We start from the raw sequence: 14,704 nt of genomic DNA, 5'->3' as shown, positions 1-14,704 counted from the left end.
CAAGGTCCTGATCAAGGCAGGATGCAAATTACTCGAATTTTCCAGCACAAGGTTGTAGTCTGGTGCAACCGTAGTAGAAACTGCATCACTCTCCTAAAAAACTTTATGAATTATAAATCGAAAACAACACTGCAAAAGTGAGCAAAAGTCTGTTGCCTTTCTTTCTCTCTCTTCCCTTTTTCCACAAACAGCACACAAGTCTTGCTCTAGAAAAGCATTAGAAGGCCCCTAAACCACTTTGAGCATAAAGGCAACTGAGAAGGTTCTCTCTTGCCTTCGCTACTCTCCTCAGGGCCACTCTCCTCCTCACCACATGCTTCTCTAGAAGACACATGGAAACTACATGTGTCTTCTAGAGAAGCACTCTTGCTTGAAAAACATATCGGCTTCCACTTATCACTTATCACAGCACTTTGCACTTTTGAGTGACACGCCATTGCCGTCACACGTGCAGTGCAAAACACTCGACACAAAGTTAAATCATCTGACTGTGCGCGCAACGGGCAAGCAACACAACGAGAAAGAGCAGGCATGTGACTTCATGGCAAGGGCTTGCTAGAAGACCGACAGGAACTGGTGTCCCTCGTATACGAATCAACTGACTGTTTTTGTGCAACATACACCTAGCACAACTGAAGTAGTTGAGTGTCACAATTGCACAGAACGGGTAGCGCACATTAGGACTACATGGACTAAGGCATTCAAGCAGCTGGGTTTCTTCACTGGATATTAAGAATGTCACCACCACAAGTGAAACTAAACACTTATAAAACTTTAGTAAAGCCTATTCTTGAGTACGCAAGCATAAGTGGGGATCCTAGCCAAGTCTACCTAGTTGAAAATTTCGAAAAAAGTGAGGAATAAGGCACTCAGATTTATCTACAGTAAATGCTTGTGTCACATCGATGTAACTGCTTTGCGCATCCAAGCACGCATCCCGACTTTGTCCCTTCGGCAGGATGATGCTGCAGTGATTATTTCCTTACTTTATCATGGAAACATAAAGATTGAGAAGGAGGACTACCTGAAGCCATCATACTGGCGTTCTGGTAGAAATAACTACAATTGCATCCGGCTGTTTATAGCATAGTACGACACTTTCAAGCATTCTTCTTTTTTTTCCTATCGCAATAGAAATATGGAGTACACTGCCAAATACTGATGCGAATTCCACTAACACTGATGTGTTCGTTCGCAAAGGTGAATCATTCGTTTATTCGCTGCTTGATCAATGATGTTGGCTTTATGACATGCTTATTCCCACATGTTCACGGTTTCATCTTTTCTTTTTTCTGCTCCTTGCCTTTTCCTTATAAAATGTGTTGAGATTGTCTGCACAGCCCAGACGCTATCCGTACACATTTCCTGCATGAGCCTGAGCAAGGCTTACAGGACACGTAAATAAAATAAATAAATATGAACCAAATGGTTCCATGATGCGTGAAGACCAGAAATGCCCAGAGAAGAGCATGCTATGATTGTTTTCAAAATTATCGGTGATGGTCTAGGGGTCCTTGAGAAAATGCAGATGTTCTTGAAAAGAATGAAAATAGAGCCAAAGCAAGGAATGAATTCCTACCTTCCACGAAGCTCTTCCTCTTGTGAAGAAACCTTTTCCTCTGCAAACAGAACAAGAGCAGGTAAGCGAGCAGAAGAGACTCCAAAACTACAGCAAGCATCAAATCAGAACAGCGCTGCCAATAGCATCCTCCTCATGTGCTCCTAGTGATATCAAAGTAATTGAGAACTTTAATCTTTATTCTTTAGTTGATCGGCACGACCACACAGAGCACAACAATTTTTCTAAAATGCACAAAATCAAAATGACATACAACTGAGCTGTATGAACACTGGGATAGATAAGAACCACAGAAGGATTATTCAACTGGTTGTAAAGAGCACACTAAACGATTCTTCAAAGGGTTGTGCAAGTCCACAATGATTAAAATACCCATGGTCACAGTGATGAAGCAAAAAAAAGAATAGAATATTGAACAGGCAAGCAGATCATCAAAAGAACCATGACAGCAGGAAGGAACATAACATACTGGTGAAACATCACAGAGAAACAAAACTATCTCAGGTAAGTTAGTGTAGTTGAACAAACTTTGACAACAGTGACTAAGGCACTCAAGTGAGCAAAACAATGATAATTTGCAACAATGAATAGTAATGTGCAGGCTTAGTGTTGACTTTTGTGCCCATGAAGACATAGCCTACCAATGAACGCTGTTACAAAAGCATTCACAATGTGACTGAAATGTAGTAAACCCCCAGCCAGCGGAAAGCGGCAAATAGCCACAGGCTGCTGCTGGAGGCACATCGAGATAAAGCACTGCAAGACTGGGTTACTTGAATACAGATTTGTCTGCATAAATCCCTAAACAGGCGATGCCCTGAAAGTTTCCAATGTCAATGCTTCGGTCGCACACCTTGATGTTGTAAGCCTGCAATCGGTTTGGTGGATGTCAGCCTTTTCCCTCATCAAAGCACAAAAGGGGTTTTAAAAATTTTTTTTAAGTCAGAGGAAAATGCTGATTGTGCTGTATAAAGTATCTCTACTAAAGAGTGTCATCAACTTGACATGTCACCCATGGTGCAGATCACTGCACTGTCCAGTGTCATGCAGCAGCTGCATACCCTCTTCAAACAAACCTTCACAATAAATTATAGCACAAACAGGATGACACAAGAAGGAGACAGGACGAGGTGCTACCCTCAACTGACACATGTCAATTCCGTACTAAATTGTCTCCATGTAGATTCCCTTGACATGTGGCATAGCATACGCCGGCCAGACTGGCTGCTGTATTGAGCACCCACAAGAGCATCAGTGGTCTTTGCCAACAGGAACCAGCTCACATTTGCAAACTGTGCAAATGCAAACTGTGCCCATGTCAAGCTCTTTTCACCAAGACCGTGATATTGAGAAGGAGCTGGGATACCAATGCTCGAGAATTATGAGAAGCATTTTTTATGAGATCACTTGGAATATGTAAGTGCTACTTCTATTATTACTCTGTACAACACTGTTTTTTTTTTTTTAGAATCCTTTGTATGATTTGTTCTCTTGACCAGTCTATCATGATGTCTTCTCTGTGTAAGGTGCTTAGGTCTGTTTTCTTATAAGTACAGCTGTGAAATAATGAAGATGTCAGTTGAGCGCAGTGTCCTGTTGTCTCCTTCTTAATGTCATCCTGCCTGCACTACATTTTTTTGTGAATAGCATGTACCAACTGACAAATCAATGCATTTTGCTGTACCAGTTATCTGTTCTACTCAATACAGGACCTGCTGAATTTCATTTCTTCCCCTTGATCTCGGCTAGGTCATCTCATATGATACACACTGTCCTCTTGCTAAAATGACCACTTTTATTGCAGAATTATCGTGTTCGTTATAAGTTGGTTTGTCTGCATTTGTTAACCCTACCTGTCAGTTTTTATTCTACAGCTCATACTGCTGTCCTTAGGCTCCTTTCAAGTTTCTTTGTTGTCCTTTAAGTTCCAGAGCATTACATTATTGTAGGCACAAGGCACAGATCATAGACTTTCCAAGAATGCCAGTAAGCTTCTAACATTGCAATGTCATGCGCTCCCACGCTAATTTCAATGCACTCCAAGATATCCTCCCGCAATCAGAACAAAACCAGCCATGTCAGGTAACCCCACACAGTGAATCAGACGTACCAAGCAGGCTAATCTTGGTCTCAAGCTTCTCGATGATCTGCTGGTAGCTGGCCTTGTAGCGCTCAAAGGTGTCCTTGACGGATGCACAATGTTGGCAGGAAGCATCGCGCAGCCTATTCAAAGGAAAGTACCACCACAAGTCAGCCGCAGGACAATGAGTGGCCACTTCCACTGACCTATTATTAAATGTTTGCGTATGTGTAATGTTATTACTGTATCTATTATTAAATGTACCTCATTGCCATTTAATGGGCAAATATTTAATGCATGTTAATGGGCAAAGGGCAGTAGAAGTGGAACCTCCATGCTGAAATTATCTCAATTACAGTTATAACCTTATGCATAGCTCTAAGCCCGTCAGGCAAACAGCTTGTATTGTTAAAAGGACACTTACATTTAAAAAGTGAAGTGACAATTTAGTGGTAAACGCAGAAAAAATGTGTTTGCATTACGTCACACCTCTTTGAGGTCTCCGATCCATGATTTAAACCACGTCCACCACTTTGCAAAGTGTTGTTCAGGAGATCACTTGAGATCACTTGGGAGCCGCGTGCGTCGATGACGACAGGGGCATCTCAAATTTAGTGCTGCGATGCAACAAATGTCTGACTTTCTGATTCGCCCTCGCGCGCGCGCGTGTGGTGCTGGCTAACACTCCCAAGGTTAATTCTATTAGTAAAAACATGAATACCCTAGAAAGTGGATGGGGAAACGGCACCGCAGTAGCTCAATTGGTTAGAGCATGGCACGCGTAATGCGAAGACGTGGGATCATTCCCCACCTGCGTCAAATTGCTTTTTCAGCCACTTTCAATGCCATTAATTTATAATTTCTTTAAGTAAATTAGTAAGTACAAGTAATTTCTGCTATGTTGTCCTTGTTTGTTGGCTTATTATGATATGATTAATAAAATTCGGGCCCCTCGGTTAGCTCCCTTTCCTCTCGTTCATTACATAACGATCGAGGGTATCAAATCCGGCAACATAGATGCCTTCAGGTAGCATGTGTGGGTTTATTGACTAGTTGCCTTCCCCCAATAAAATCACGTACTTGTGACGCCTGCAGCAGAAAGGTTGTTCCACATCCGCCACCAAGGTTTGTGATTGGTGGCACTGGCTAACACTCCCAAGGCTAGTTCTAGTCGCAGAAACATAAATGCCTATGAAAGTGGATGGGGAAGCGCTGCGGTAGCGTAATGCAATATAGTATATATATATCACGACCACATAAAGCCAAAGCTGACAGGCAATAAAGCAAAGGAAAGCATAATGGTAATTAGCGGTGATTGAGATTGAAATGTAGAAAATAATGAGAAAAGGGAAAATGAAAGTGGATGAAAAAACAACTCGTCAGCGATGGGATACAAACCGACAACCTCTCTATTACGTGTGCATTGCACTACCAATTGTGCTACAGTGATGGCCATCAAACCATCCACTAGCTTGGGTATTTACGTGTACTAGTTCTAGCCGTGGGAGTGTTAGTCAGCAACACTCAGGGCCATGGCGGGAGGATGTGGAACATTATTTGTTGCCCGATGGCGCCATGTAACAGGTGAACTTAGAAGAGCAGGCACATGATTACATATGAGCGATGTATGTATGTATGTATGTATGCACAGATACACACACACGCATGCACGAACACACACATGCTCTTCAAAGCTGTCTCAGCCCCTCTCCACCACAAGACCGGCTTCTCACAATTCACACACACACTTTTTCCCACTTTGACACCCTGTAATGCTAATCCAGGAATATGTGCTTCAATGTTCCAAAGCCAAACTGAGGCTATGAGAGCCACCATAGTGTGAAGGCTAAGGATCAATTTGAACCACACAGGGTTCTTTCTTGAACACCGAAATCTAATAACATGAGCATTTTTGCTTTGCACTTCCATGAAAGTGCAGCTGCCATGGCTGGAAATCAAAACCTGCTACCTCATTCTCAGTCTTGCTTCAGTTTCGCAGTCAGTTTAGACTGACAAAGCATTCTTTCCAATATCTAAGATGATTAATTTCACGGTTAGAGGTTCTTCAGGAGATGAGAAAATGAAGGCCAAGCTATCATTTTGTTCTTTCTTAATTTTGCATGGAAACCTCAGTGCCTGCTTGTCAGTGTGAGGTCATGGATTTCAAAGCAGTACTTTCTTATATGTAGGCCATGCTAGTCCAGCAAAAGTTATTGAAATTGCTAAGGTGAACTTCCTTTGGCTCCTTTATAAATGCAACACGGTCCCTCCTTATAAATAAAGAAATTAACTCGGCCCAACAAGACACTGTCAAAATTCATGACATCACAGAAAGCTGGTGCAGAAACTTCAAGGTGCTGTCACCACTTGTTTCTCAATTTTGCATCTTTTACAACACACCAAAATTTCCCTTGGGGCAACTTTATTTTTATTGTGATAGCAATTATATGGACACTCCAAGCGCATTCTTGCCACCGACGTCGCCGTGATATTCCGTATAAAGTCCAGGGGCGATAACACTGTCGCCGCGCACCGTATGCTGTACGTGTGAGTGAAAGCTCATGAGAGGAGCTGATGATCGCGGCTCAATCTGGCACACGCAAGGGGGGAAAGCTGAGAGGAAACACACCGTCTTCCGTGGCGCGAAAGGCCTTGGGGGGATGAGAGGGAGGAGGGGAGACGTTGTGCTTTGGCAGCAACTGCATATTTTGCGACCGCGTGCAAGGGGAACCGACGACCATGGCTTAATCTCACAATGGAGGAAAGCGGGGAGGCAGCGCAGGATGGAGGGCGGGTAGCATTCTACTTTGACAGCAACTGCATACTTTGCGCAATCGTGCGCGCCCTATATTGAAAGCAACCTGCATACCTTTGCGCACGCTGTGTTCTCGCCGCTCAGTTTGTGTTGAAGCAACGGACAGCACGAAGGTCACTTTGCGCGCTGCTGCTACTGCACTTCCTCATGCCAGCATTTTGCCAGCGAGCGTCCGCGGTCATCGAGTGTGAAGTGTTCATGTTTGCCTGTGCGCACTGGCACCATGCTTGTTAATTTAGTTTGTAAGCGAATGTTTCCAGGTTTATATGGCCAATAAAACTAGTATCTTTACTTCGCATAGCTGTCTACTAATTTGCTATCACAATCGATGCTTCGCATTTCGGGCGAAACTGCGACTTCTTTTCTTTTTATATTGCGGAAAATCAACTTCCAAATATACTGCTCAACTAACTTTTCTCTTTAGTGTATAAGCAAGAGTAATGTGCATGTTTCTTGTGGCTGCATTCGTGTAGTAGCCACAGCAGTCATGAGACTGGACCGAGTCAGCGTGTCATATGATGTCGTGCTCATGACACGCCTACCACCTGGCCGAAACTGGTTATTAGAAACATGAAATTAAAGTAAATAAATTAGTCTGCGCTGATGCTTGCCACTACTTATTCTAGGCTTTATCGTATTTGAACCTTCGTTCAAGACAAAAGCAAAAATAAAGTTGAAATTGACTTTACTCCTTGAAAAAAAGGCACTTGTACTTCGATGTGCATGAATTTCAAACGGCAGTCACCCTCGTGCATGTCAGTGTGTAATAACAAAGAACAAAAAAATACACACACACACACAAAAAAAACACAGGTGTAGCAACATTCATCAATGGCAACTCACTCTCGATCCTTTTCGCAGAGGAGTGAAGTCAATGACGAGACTTGCTTCTGCAGGCCTGAAAATGGTCAGAACAGAGTAAGCACCACATTCAATACAAGTCATGCACTGCCTAGTTAATGACACAAACATCACCTGGATGGACGATTGATAGATGGAGCTTAAAATAAAAGGACACTACAGAGAAAAATTGTTTCAGCTCCATTAGTAACTTACCTTTAATCAATACCAAAAAAAGTCGCTCTTATTGTGGCATTAACCAGAACAGGTGCACAAACAAAAGGTGGGTGGCAACACCGCTTCAATGTTCCCACACCGCCTAGTCGGGACATGATGCATCTTGATGTGTCTGCTCTAGCCTAGCTAATTTTTCATTGGCAGAGATGGACTACACTGTATTTTTAAAAAAACTAGAGATAAAACTTGACAGTCTTTTTTTTATTGGGGTTTATTCACATGAAGACGTCTCAAGCCAAAGAGTGCCATGACTATAACTTCACAGGTTTCAAGAACTTTTACTAAACCAGAATGACAAAAAAATACATTGAAATCCACCAATGTCACACTGATATACCCTGAAGAAGGAGCCAAACAGGCTCCAAAACATTGGGCTAATAAAATTCACTTATTTGGTTGGAGTCAGTCTGAAAGTCCTACCTGATGTACCAGCAATGAGCCCTCAATGTGAAATTAAAAAAGCAGGACCTAGACTTCCATTTTTTTAAGTGATAGCTTTCTTCGGCTCTTCCCCCACTTTGTGGTTTGTCTGTTTCTACCTTTTTAAAAAAGGAGTGGAGTCAACTTGGGCCTCTCAGTGTTGGCTGCTGTTTTGACAAGCAGGCGGCATGGGCCACCCATGGCTGGGTATGCACCTGAATAGACAACTTGGGTCACTGGGTACGGGCCCAAATAGACAACTTCAGTAGTGCACATGCTATATCCGTATGTGCTCATTCTCGGCCCATGCTCCGTAATGGATGTGACAAGGTGACACAAGGGATATGTGGCCCTAAACATATTAAATCGATAGCCACCCCATCCACAACAGGCACCTTTGCGTCAAGCGTGGCTACTTGAGGGACAGCCATTGCAACTAATTTGCCGCCCAGATTCTAGGGATACTGGAGGTTGCTATGGGATTTCAACTGGGGTGCTGTGATTACAAGATACACTGTGTAGCAATATCATTTGGCATTGTAGTTGGCAGTGAGATTGCCACTTCGTGCATCTGCCGATGTGCCAATAATGTTGCAATATCTACGAGTGGCATGGGAATATGCAGCAGGTCACACATGAAAGCTATCGCTGCCATTGACAACCTTCATCAATGGCATCTGCCGCAATTATTTAACCAACCTATTAATGCAAAATTAATGGAGATAATTGTGAAAGAACTCTTTATCAGTATAAATTGATAAAGGGTTTCTATCTAGTGTTCCTTTAATGTCACAAAGCAACACATTGGCTATATGTGAGGAGCTCTTGAGGAGTGCTCTGGATTAACTCTGACACAAGGCATTCATTAATGTTCACTGCAACCTTAGTACACGTGCCTGATGGGCGATTCGGAAGATTGATTTGATGGAAGAGTTGAAATATATATGTGCTCTCGAATTTTAATGCGAGTGTGTCTTTCATGCATGTGTAACCCTGGCGCAGTAAAGCCAGCATCCATCCCGTGCACCTCATGTATCCGTCAACTCTGGGATTTTGCGCGGCAAAACCACGATGTGATTATCAACCATGCCATAGTGGGGTCTTCGGTTTAATTTTAACAGCCTGAGGTCCTTTAGCATGCACCTGACACCTAACATACAACTAATGAACACCTCTGTAATTCTGCCCCCATCAGGATACGGCCGCCACAGCCAGTATGGAACCTGCAATTTAAGTTCAGCAACGTAATGGCTTTACCACTAAATGATTGCCACAGGGACATGTATAATTCTTTGTCTTCCCTAGCAGTGTAAACATGCACCACGACAGCAAACAACTAGCCCAGCTTTCAACATTAGTATAACACGAAACATTTTAGCGGCAATGAATCAGCAAGCCTGCTGATGACTATAGCTGTCTCATTCAGTGATGGTAACTGACATATTCTGCTAAACTTCGCCAGCCAGGCTTATTAAAGGAACATTACAGTAAACTCTACATACATAATAGGTAAATAACATACATCATTTTTTAGATTTATTACACACATCGTATCGTCACTACTGCACCATTCGGATTCTAGAGCTCAAATTTAAATGTTGTAAGCAGAAGAAGAAGAAACAGCTGGCTATACCACCAGTGTTCACATGAACTGCTACACCACAATAAACAATACCCTGGTCCCCTTCACTTGATACCCAGAAAATTTTGTTGACTGCACCAAAGTTAAATGCCAATGTGGTTTCATTGCATTCTTTAAAGAAAGCATTATAGCCATCCAAATGAACCCAGTGATGCATCATAAAAAAGCAGAACTAAACCAGTCACGCTATCCATACTGTCAGGAACCACATTGATGAACAGTTCCATGGGGCTGTATTTTATACTGATCAGTTGAATTTTCCATTCTCTTGGCCCAAAGTCATTCGCTCAAATACCACCGCACCGACTTCATCACCACAATCCACCATTTGGTGCAATTGATACTACCAAGAGAATGGAAAATGAAGTGAATGCTCACGAATTATTTTTTAAAGTGCCGTTTCCTGTTGAGTATAATCTAGATGGTCCTACAAACACCACCTGGCAGGAAGCTGACTTGAAGCCATGCATTAATAAAGCTGCAGCGAAGTGTGCCGACAAAGTGTAGATTTCATTCAGATTAAGTTCATTGCTTCATCAAGTACAAGAATAATCACACGCGCGTTGAGTTCACGGGTACTTATTCTCATAGTCTTTCAAAGCGCGGTGTGCGTCTCTCGCAACAATCCCATTTTAAACATGCTCTTGCAAATTCGAAAATGTGCTTGTTTCGAAGGGCAACTCATCGCTCAACTCCAATCCGTTGAGCAATTAACAGTTTCACTAACTATCAAGAGCATCGTCGTAATTTAGCGACGAGACGTAAGTTGTAAGAACCGCATTGGCTGGCGGTGCGTTGAGTGCTGGACATGAGTGCGCCAGTCCCAAAAGGTAACTCGAATAGCCACAACTCGTGTTCTGATAACAGCGGTTACAATGTCGCATTCTTGAAAGTTTCTACGTTTCTAGCATTTAAAGTGGACGTAGGGACAAATGCATACAGACGCGCACTGTGTCGAAGGACAGAGCATTTCGTCCAGTCTTAAAGCTCTGAGCTGATTTCGTCTGGCAGACACAAAGGTGCATGTTTCAGTTTGATCAGAGATACAAATCACATGTTTTTGCGCAGAGAACATAGACTTCCCGATCACCCACTGCGCTGGCGCTTTCCCCATGCAATGCGATCAGCTGTGCCGAGATTACTTCCATGGCAATCGTATGGCGCGAGCGCAAAAATACATAAAGAGAGAATAGAAAAGAGAGAAGAATGGTTGAAGCGTCATAGTTTCGCATGACAGGCCCCAACGGCACTGCTGTACCTTGAGTTATGCCGATGTGTGTGCTGTACACCTGCTGCAGCAGTTCTTTGATGGACGACTGACCACAATTCTGGCCTCCATGACGACCAGGCGATGAGGCATCGAAGAGCTCCATTGCTGCTGGCGCTGTTATGTCATATTTACTCAACCCGTTAGCACGCACAAGTTCATCTCACACGAAATCAAGCGCCAAATCGGCCGAAGACGCGAACGGATAGACTTGGATACGCTTGGATCAGTGTGTAGCTCTCTCTCTCTTTGTTAATTCTAAAGCTATTGGCAAATACAGTGCGCATTATAACAATAAATATTAAATTTATTTTTATTCTTCATAAATTTGTAATATTAAAATTATTGGGTAAGTTTGTTTAGTAAATGAGGAATTCGCAACTGAGGCTGGAGCAGTTCCACAAAATCTATCGATACCCACTTCCTTTTCCTCTCTTTCAAGCCATCTTGCGAACGGCGACATGGTATGTTGAGGTGTTTTGATTCATATTTAACAATTTTGCACGCGCGGTACACTACAAATATTATTAGATTGAGGCAAATGAGATATTATTCTTTGTTGTTTTTGCTGTTACGACCATTGATGACTAACCGAGCGGTTTGATATCTCCAGGCTGCCCACAAGACGTTCCGGATAAAACAGAAGCTCGCCAAGAAGCTCAAGCAGAACCGGCCGATCCCACAGTGGATCAGGATGAAGACAGGCAACACCATCCGGTAAGTTCTTTAAAATGTCTTACTTCTACATTTGTTTATCGTGTCGACGCCCGTGGAGACTCCGATACCTTTGCTTGTCGGCAAAGGTCTCATTGGCGGATACGTGATGCTGGTGGTGAGCGCCATGCCGTAAACCAAGACTGATTCGATACTTAGAGCTAGGCTCATCGCGATCGCTAGCCCTGCTTTGCAGCCTGTCAAATAACACGCGTTCTGGTTGCATGTTTCATTGTGACCTTCAATACGACGGCATGCTGCCCTGTATGGTAGTTGTCAATGCGAGTGATGGAAGGGCTGCAGTCAATGAAACCAGGGGCACAGTTACCTGCGTGCTTTTTCCACATTATTCAATAAATCGAGCTATCGCCTACGTGCCAGCATACTCGCAACGCTGTTTCTGCGTGTCTTGAGCACCATTAATGCGTAATACATAATAGAAGATATTAGTGTACCTGGCCTTTTTTTTTTTTTTTTTTTTTTTACTGTGTCATTCTACCTAAAGCAGGTATCGATGCCGTAGCTGCCCACTGAGCAAAATATGTCGAAGCTGCTTTGCACTTAAAGGACTGCTTGGTGTTCCCCTGTATTGCCGCATTTCTAGTTAGACATTGTGCATCTAAAGCTAGCTTTCCAACCGACCATCGACTGATTTCTTGCACTTGAGATTTTTAACTCGTTAAGTTTCAGAACACGTCCAAAAAACCACGACTCCTTCCGACAACACACTTCATGCTTGTCGTGCCCCCATAGCACATTGTTTTTGTTATGGCTAGGTTTCGCCTGCCTTTTACTTTAGTAATCTACAGTCGAGCGCCTCTACAACGAAGTGACCTGTATAATGAAGGAATAATTCTGTCCCGGTTATATTGTGGGCTGTGCGGCATTTAGCCTTTACAATAATGTGACCCGTATGATGAATGGTTTCGGAGGCCCCAAGCACTTTGTTTTAAAGGTGTTCGACTGTATGTGTATTCTTCAACCCTTGGCAATTTGTTACCCTGTATTGTGGCTGCTTGATTAGAAGGAGCACTATGAAGCCTCATGATGAACATTGTGGGATAGCTTTATTCTACCAGAATGCATTGAAAACATCTCGTTGCATACGTACGTTCACCGACAGCTGTTAGGCCCAAAGCTCTTTCAAGCCAGAAGGGGAGTTTAGGCAAATGCATGTACTACCCACCATGCTGACTGAACTGCCATCCCATGCACACTGGCATTCCCTCTACAGTCAAACCCGGCTATATCGAACTCGCAAAAAAACGCCTATCAGTTCGATATAGAGCATAATTCGATATAAGCCTGCTAAATAATTGCATGTCATAAAAGCACATACCATTTATAAAATCACTTTATTAACGAAACTAGCTTAGTTTTCTAGCATTTTCTTCTGCTTGGGCAATTTCGCTGCCTGCGACGCACGCACTTCCCCACGTTGTCAAAGGAGTCGGAGCAGCTGAGGCCGCAACTTTCCGCATTCGCGCAGAAGCGCCGGACTAATGCGAGTGCACCAATCACTTCGGAGGATGTGGGCAAAGGACCGTAGTTGCTTTCCTCAATGTGCCTACTTTCATTTGTGCTCGGTACGATGTCGGCGATGTAGTCTTCGTTTCCGGCCTCTACCGTGGTCGCGACAGCATCATCTGCACTCACAAACTCGTCCACCGTTGATTCGAATGTCCCGGAAATTTTGACAGCTCGCTCCAAACTTCGGCAACACCGGCAACGGCTTCGTCGCATTGATCAGAATTTACAGTCCTCACCGAGCACGCGGAAACCGGCACGTATGAAGAACCCCTCGTACACGGCCGTGCGTACGCGTCGGGCGCCATGGGCACCGGGTTGCGAGTCTGGCCACTTTAGCCCTAATCGTGCCGAGAGTGCTCCTCGGAATCTTGCGCGCTGCGGGGACATCCAACTTCTCATCGCGTTCGACGCGATTTATGATTTCGAGCTTCACGACGAAAGGCGAATTCTGCCGCTTCATCACGGCAACACTGCGGGAGAAGGCCCACAAGGCGCACACACGATAAACCAGAGAAGCAGCCAGACTACTCGCACTTTCGCCATCTTGCACGAAGAGAGCACAAGAGCTTCTGATTGGCTGTCTGAGCAAGCGCTGTAAGCGGGCCAGGATCATCTTTTGCTGGGGAGTGTCGCTAGATAGTGATCTAAAGAAAGGAAGGACGCTTGATTCTGCAACCCGCGAGGGAGAACGGCGAAGCGTCGTCAGGGGAGAGGGGGTGGCAAGTGAAAGATGATAAAGAGGGAGGATGTGGCCTAATAGACTCCACTATACGCGACAGGGGGAGTGTCGACGGCTCGCCAGAACAGCCCGAGGCAGCGCGGTCACGGTAGGGAGAGCGGTTGGATGGAGCCGCGCCGCCGGGTTTCCCCGCTACCGCGAGGGAAAGCCAACTTCTGGGGGCACTTTTCCGCCGCTTGACGTTCGATATATCGGGAGTCACTGCAATATTTGTTCGATGTAAGCGTAATTTTTGCTATATATACTCATTGTAACTATACCGTGACCAGAAATTGTTCGATATATAGAATAATTCGATGTAAACGGGTTCGATATAGTCGGGTTCGACTGTAGTAATTTTTGTAGTGAGCTCCATGCCTGTCACCACCCAGCTGCATAGTATATGCTTGTAGTATTCACTCATGCAATGCCCTTTAATCTAAGCTTGGTGGCATTGGCATACCCACAAATTCCCAGGTTTTTCTTAAAGCTAATGAAAAATCTGTCATTAACGTGGTTATCGAGAAATCCGCAGAGCACAATAAGCCTCTCTAAATGGCTTTCATAGATTACGAAAAAGCATTTGATTCAGTAGAGATACCAGCAGTCTAGAGGCATTGCGTAATCAAATATCTACAGAGATTCCACAGCCACCTTAATTCTACACAAGTGGGAAGATACCTATAAAGAAAGGGGACAGACAAGGAGACACAATCTCTCCAATGCTATTCACTGCGTGCTTAGAAGTATACAAGCTATTAAACTGGGAAGGCTTAGGAGTAAAGATTGACGGCAAATACCTCAACAACCTTCAGTTTGCCGATGACATTGTTCTATTCAACAATGCGGATGAGTTACAACA

At 43.9% G+C, this 14,704-nt stretch overlaps 1 protein-coding gene across 1 annotated transcript in view; it reads right to left on the bottom strand.

Moving 5' to 3' along the window:
* Window positions 1-11,087, bottom strand: part of LOC126530681 (uncharacterized) — an 81,093-nt gene extending 70,006 nt beyond the window's left edge. Inside the window, exons 1-4 of the mRNA XM_055070721.2 lie at window positions 10,872-11,087; window positions 7,318-7,372; window positions 3,690-3,802; window positions 1,580-1,619 (exon numbers count right to left, since the gene is read on the bottom strand). Of these exons, the coding sequence (XP_054926696.2) occupies window positions 1,580-1,619; window positions 3,690-3,802; window positions 7,318-7,372; window positions 10,872-10,986 (323 nt within the window). The 5' untranslated portion in view covers window positions 10,987-11,087. The remainder of the gene's footprint in view (window positions 1-1,579; window positions 1,620-3,689; window positions 3,803-7,317; window positions 7,373-10,871) is intronic.
* Window positions 11,088-14,704: the final 3,617 nt, after the last annotated feature.

Source organism: Dermacentor andersoni, chromosome 4 (genome assembly GCF_023375885.2).
Source record: "Dermacentor andersoni chromosome 4, qqDerAnde1_hic_scaffold, whole genome shotgun sequence".
In the NCBI taxonomy this organism is placed as follows: Eukaryota; Metazoa; Arthropoda; class Arachnida; order Ixodida; family Ixodidae; genus Dermacentor; species Dermacentor andersoni.
Note: the sequence above shows the minus strand (reverse complement) of the source record. Positions and strands in the feature narration are given on the sequence as shown.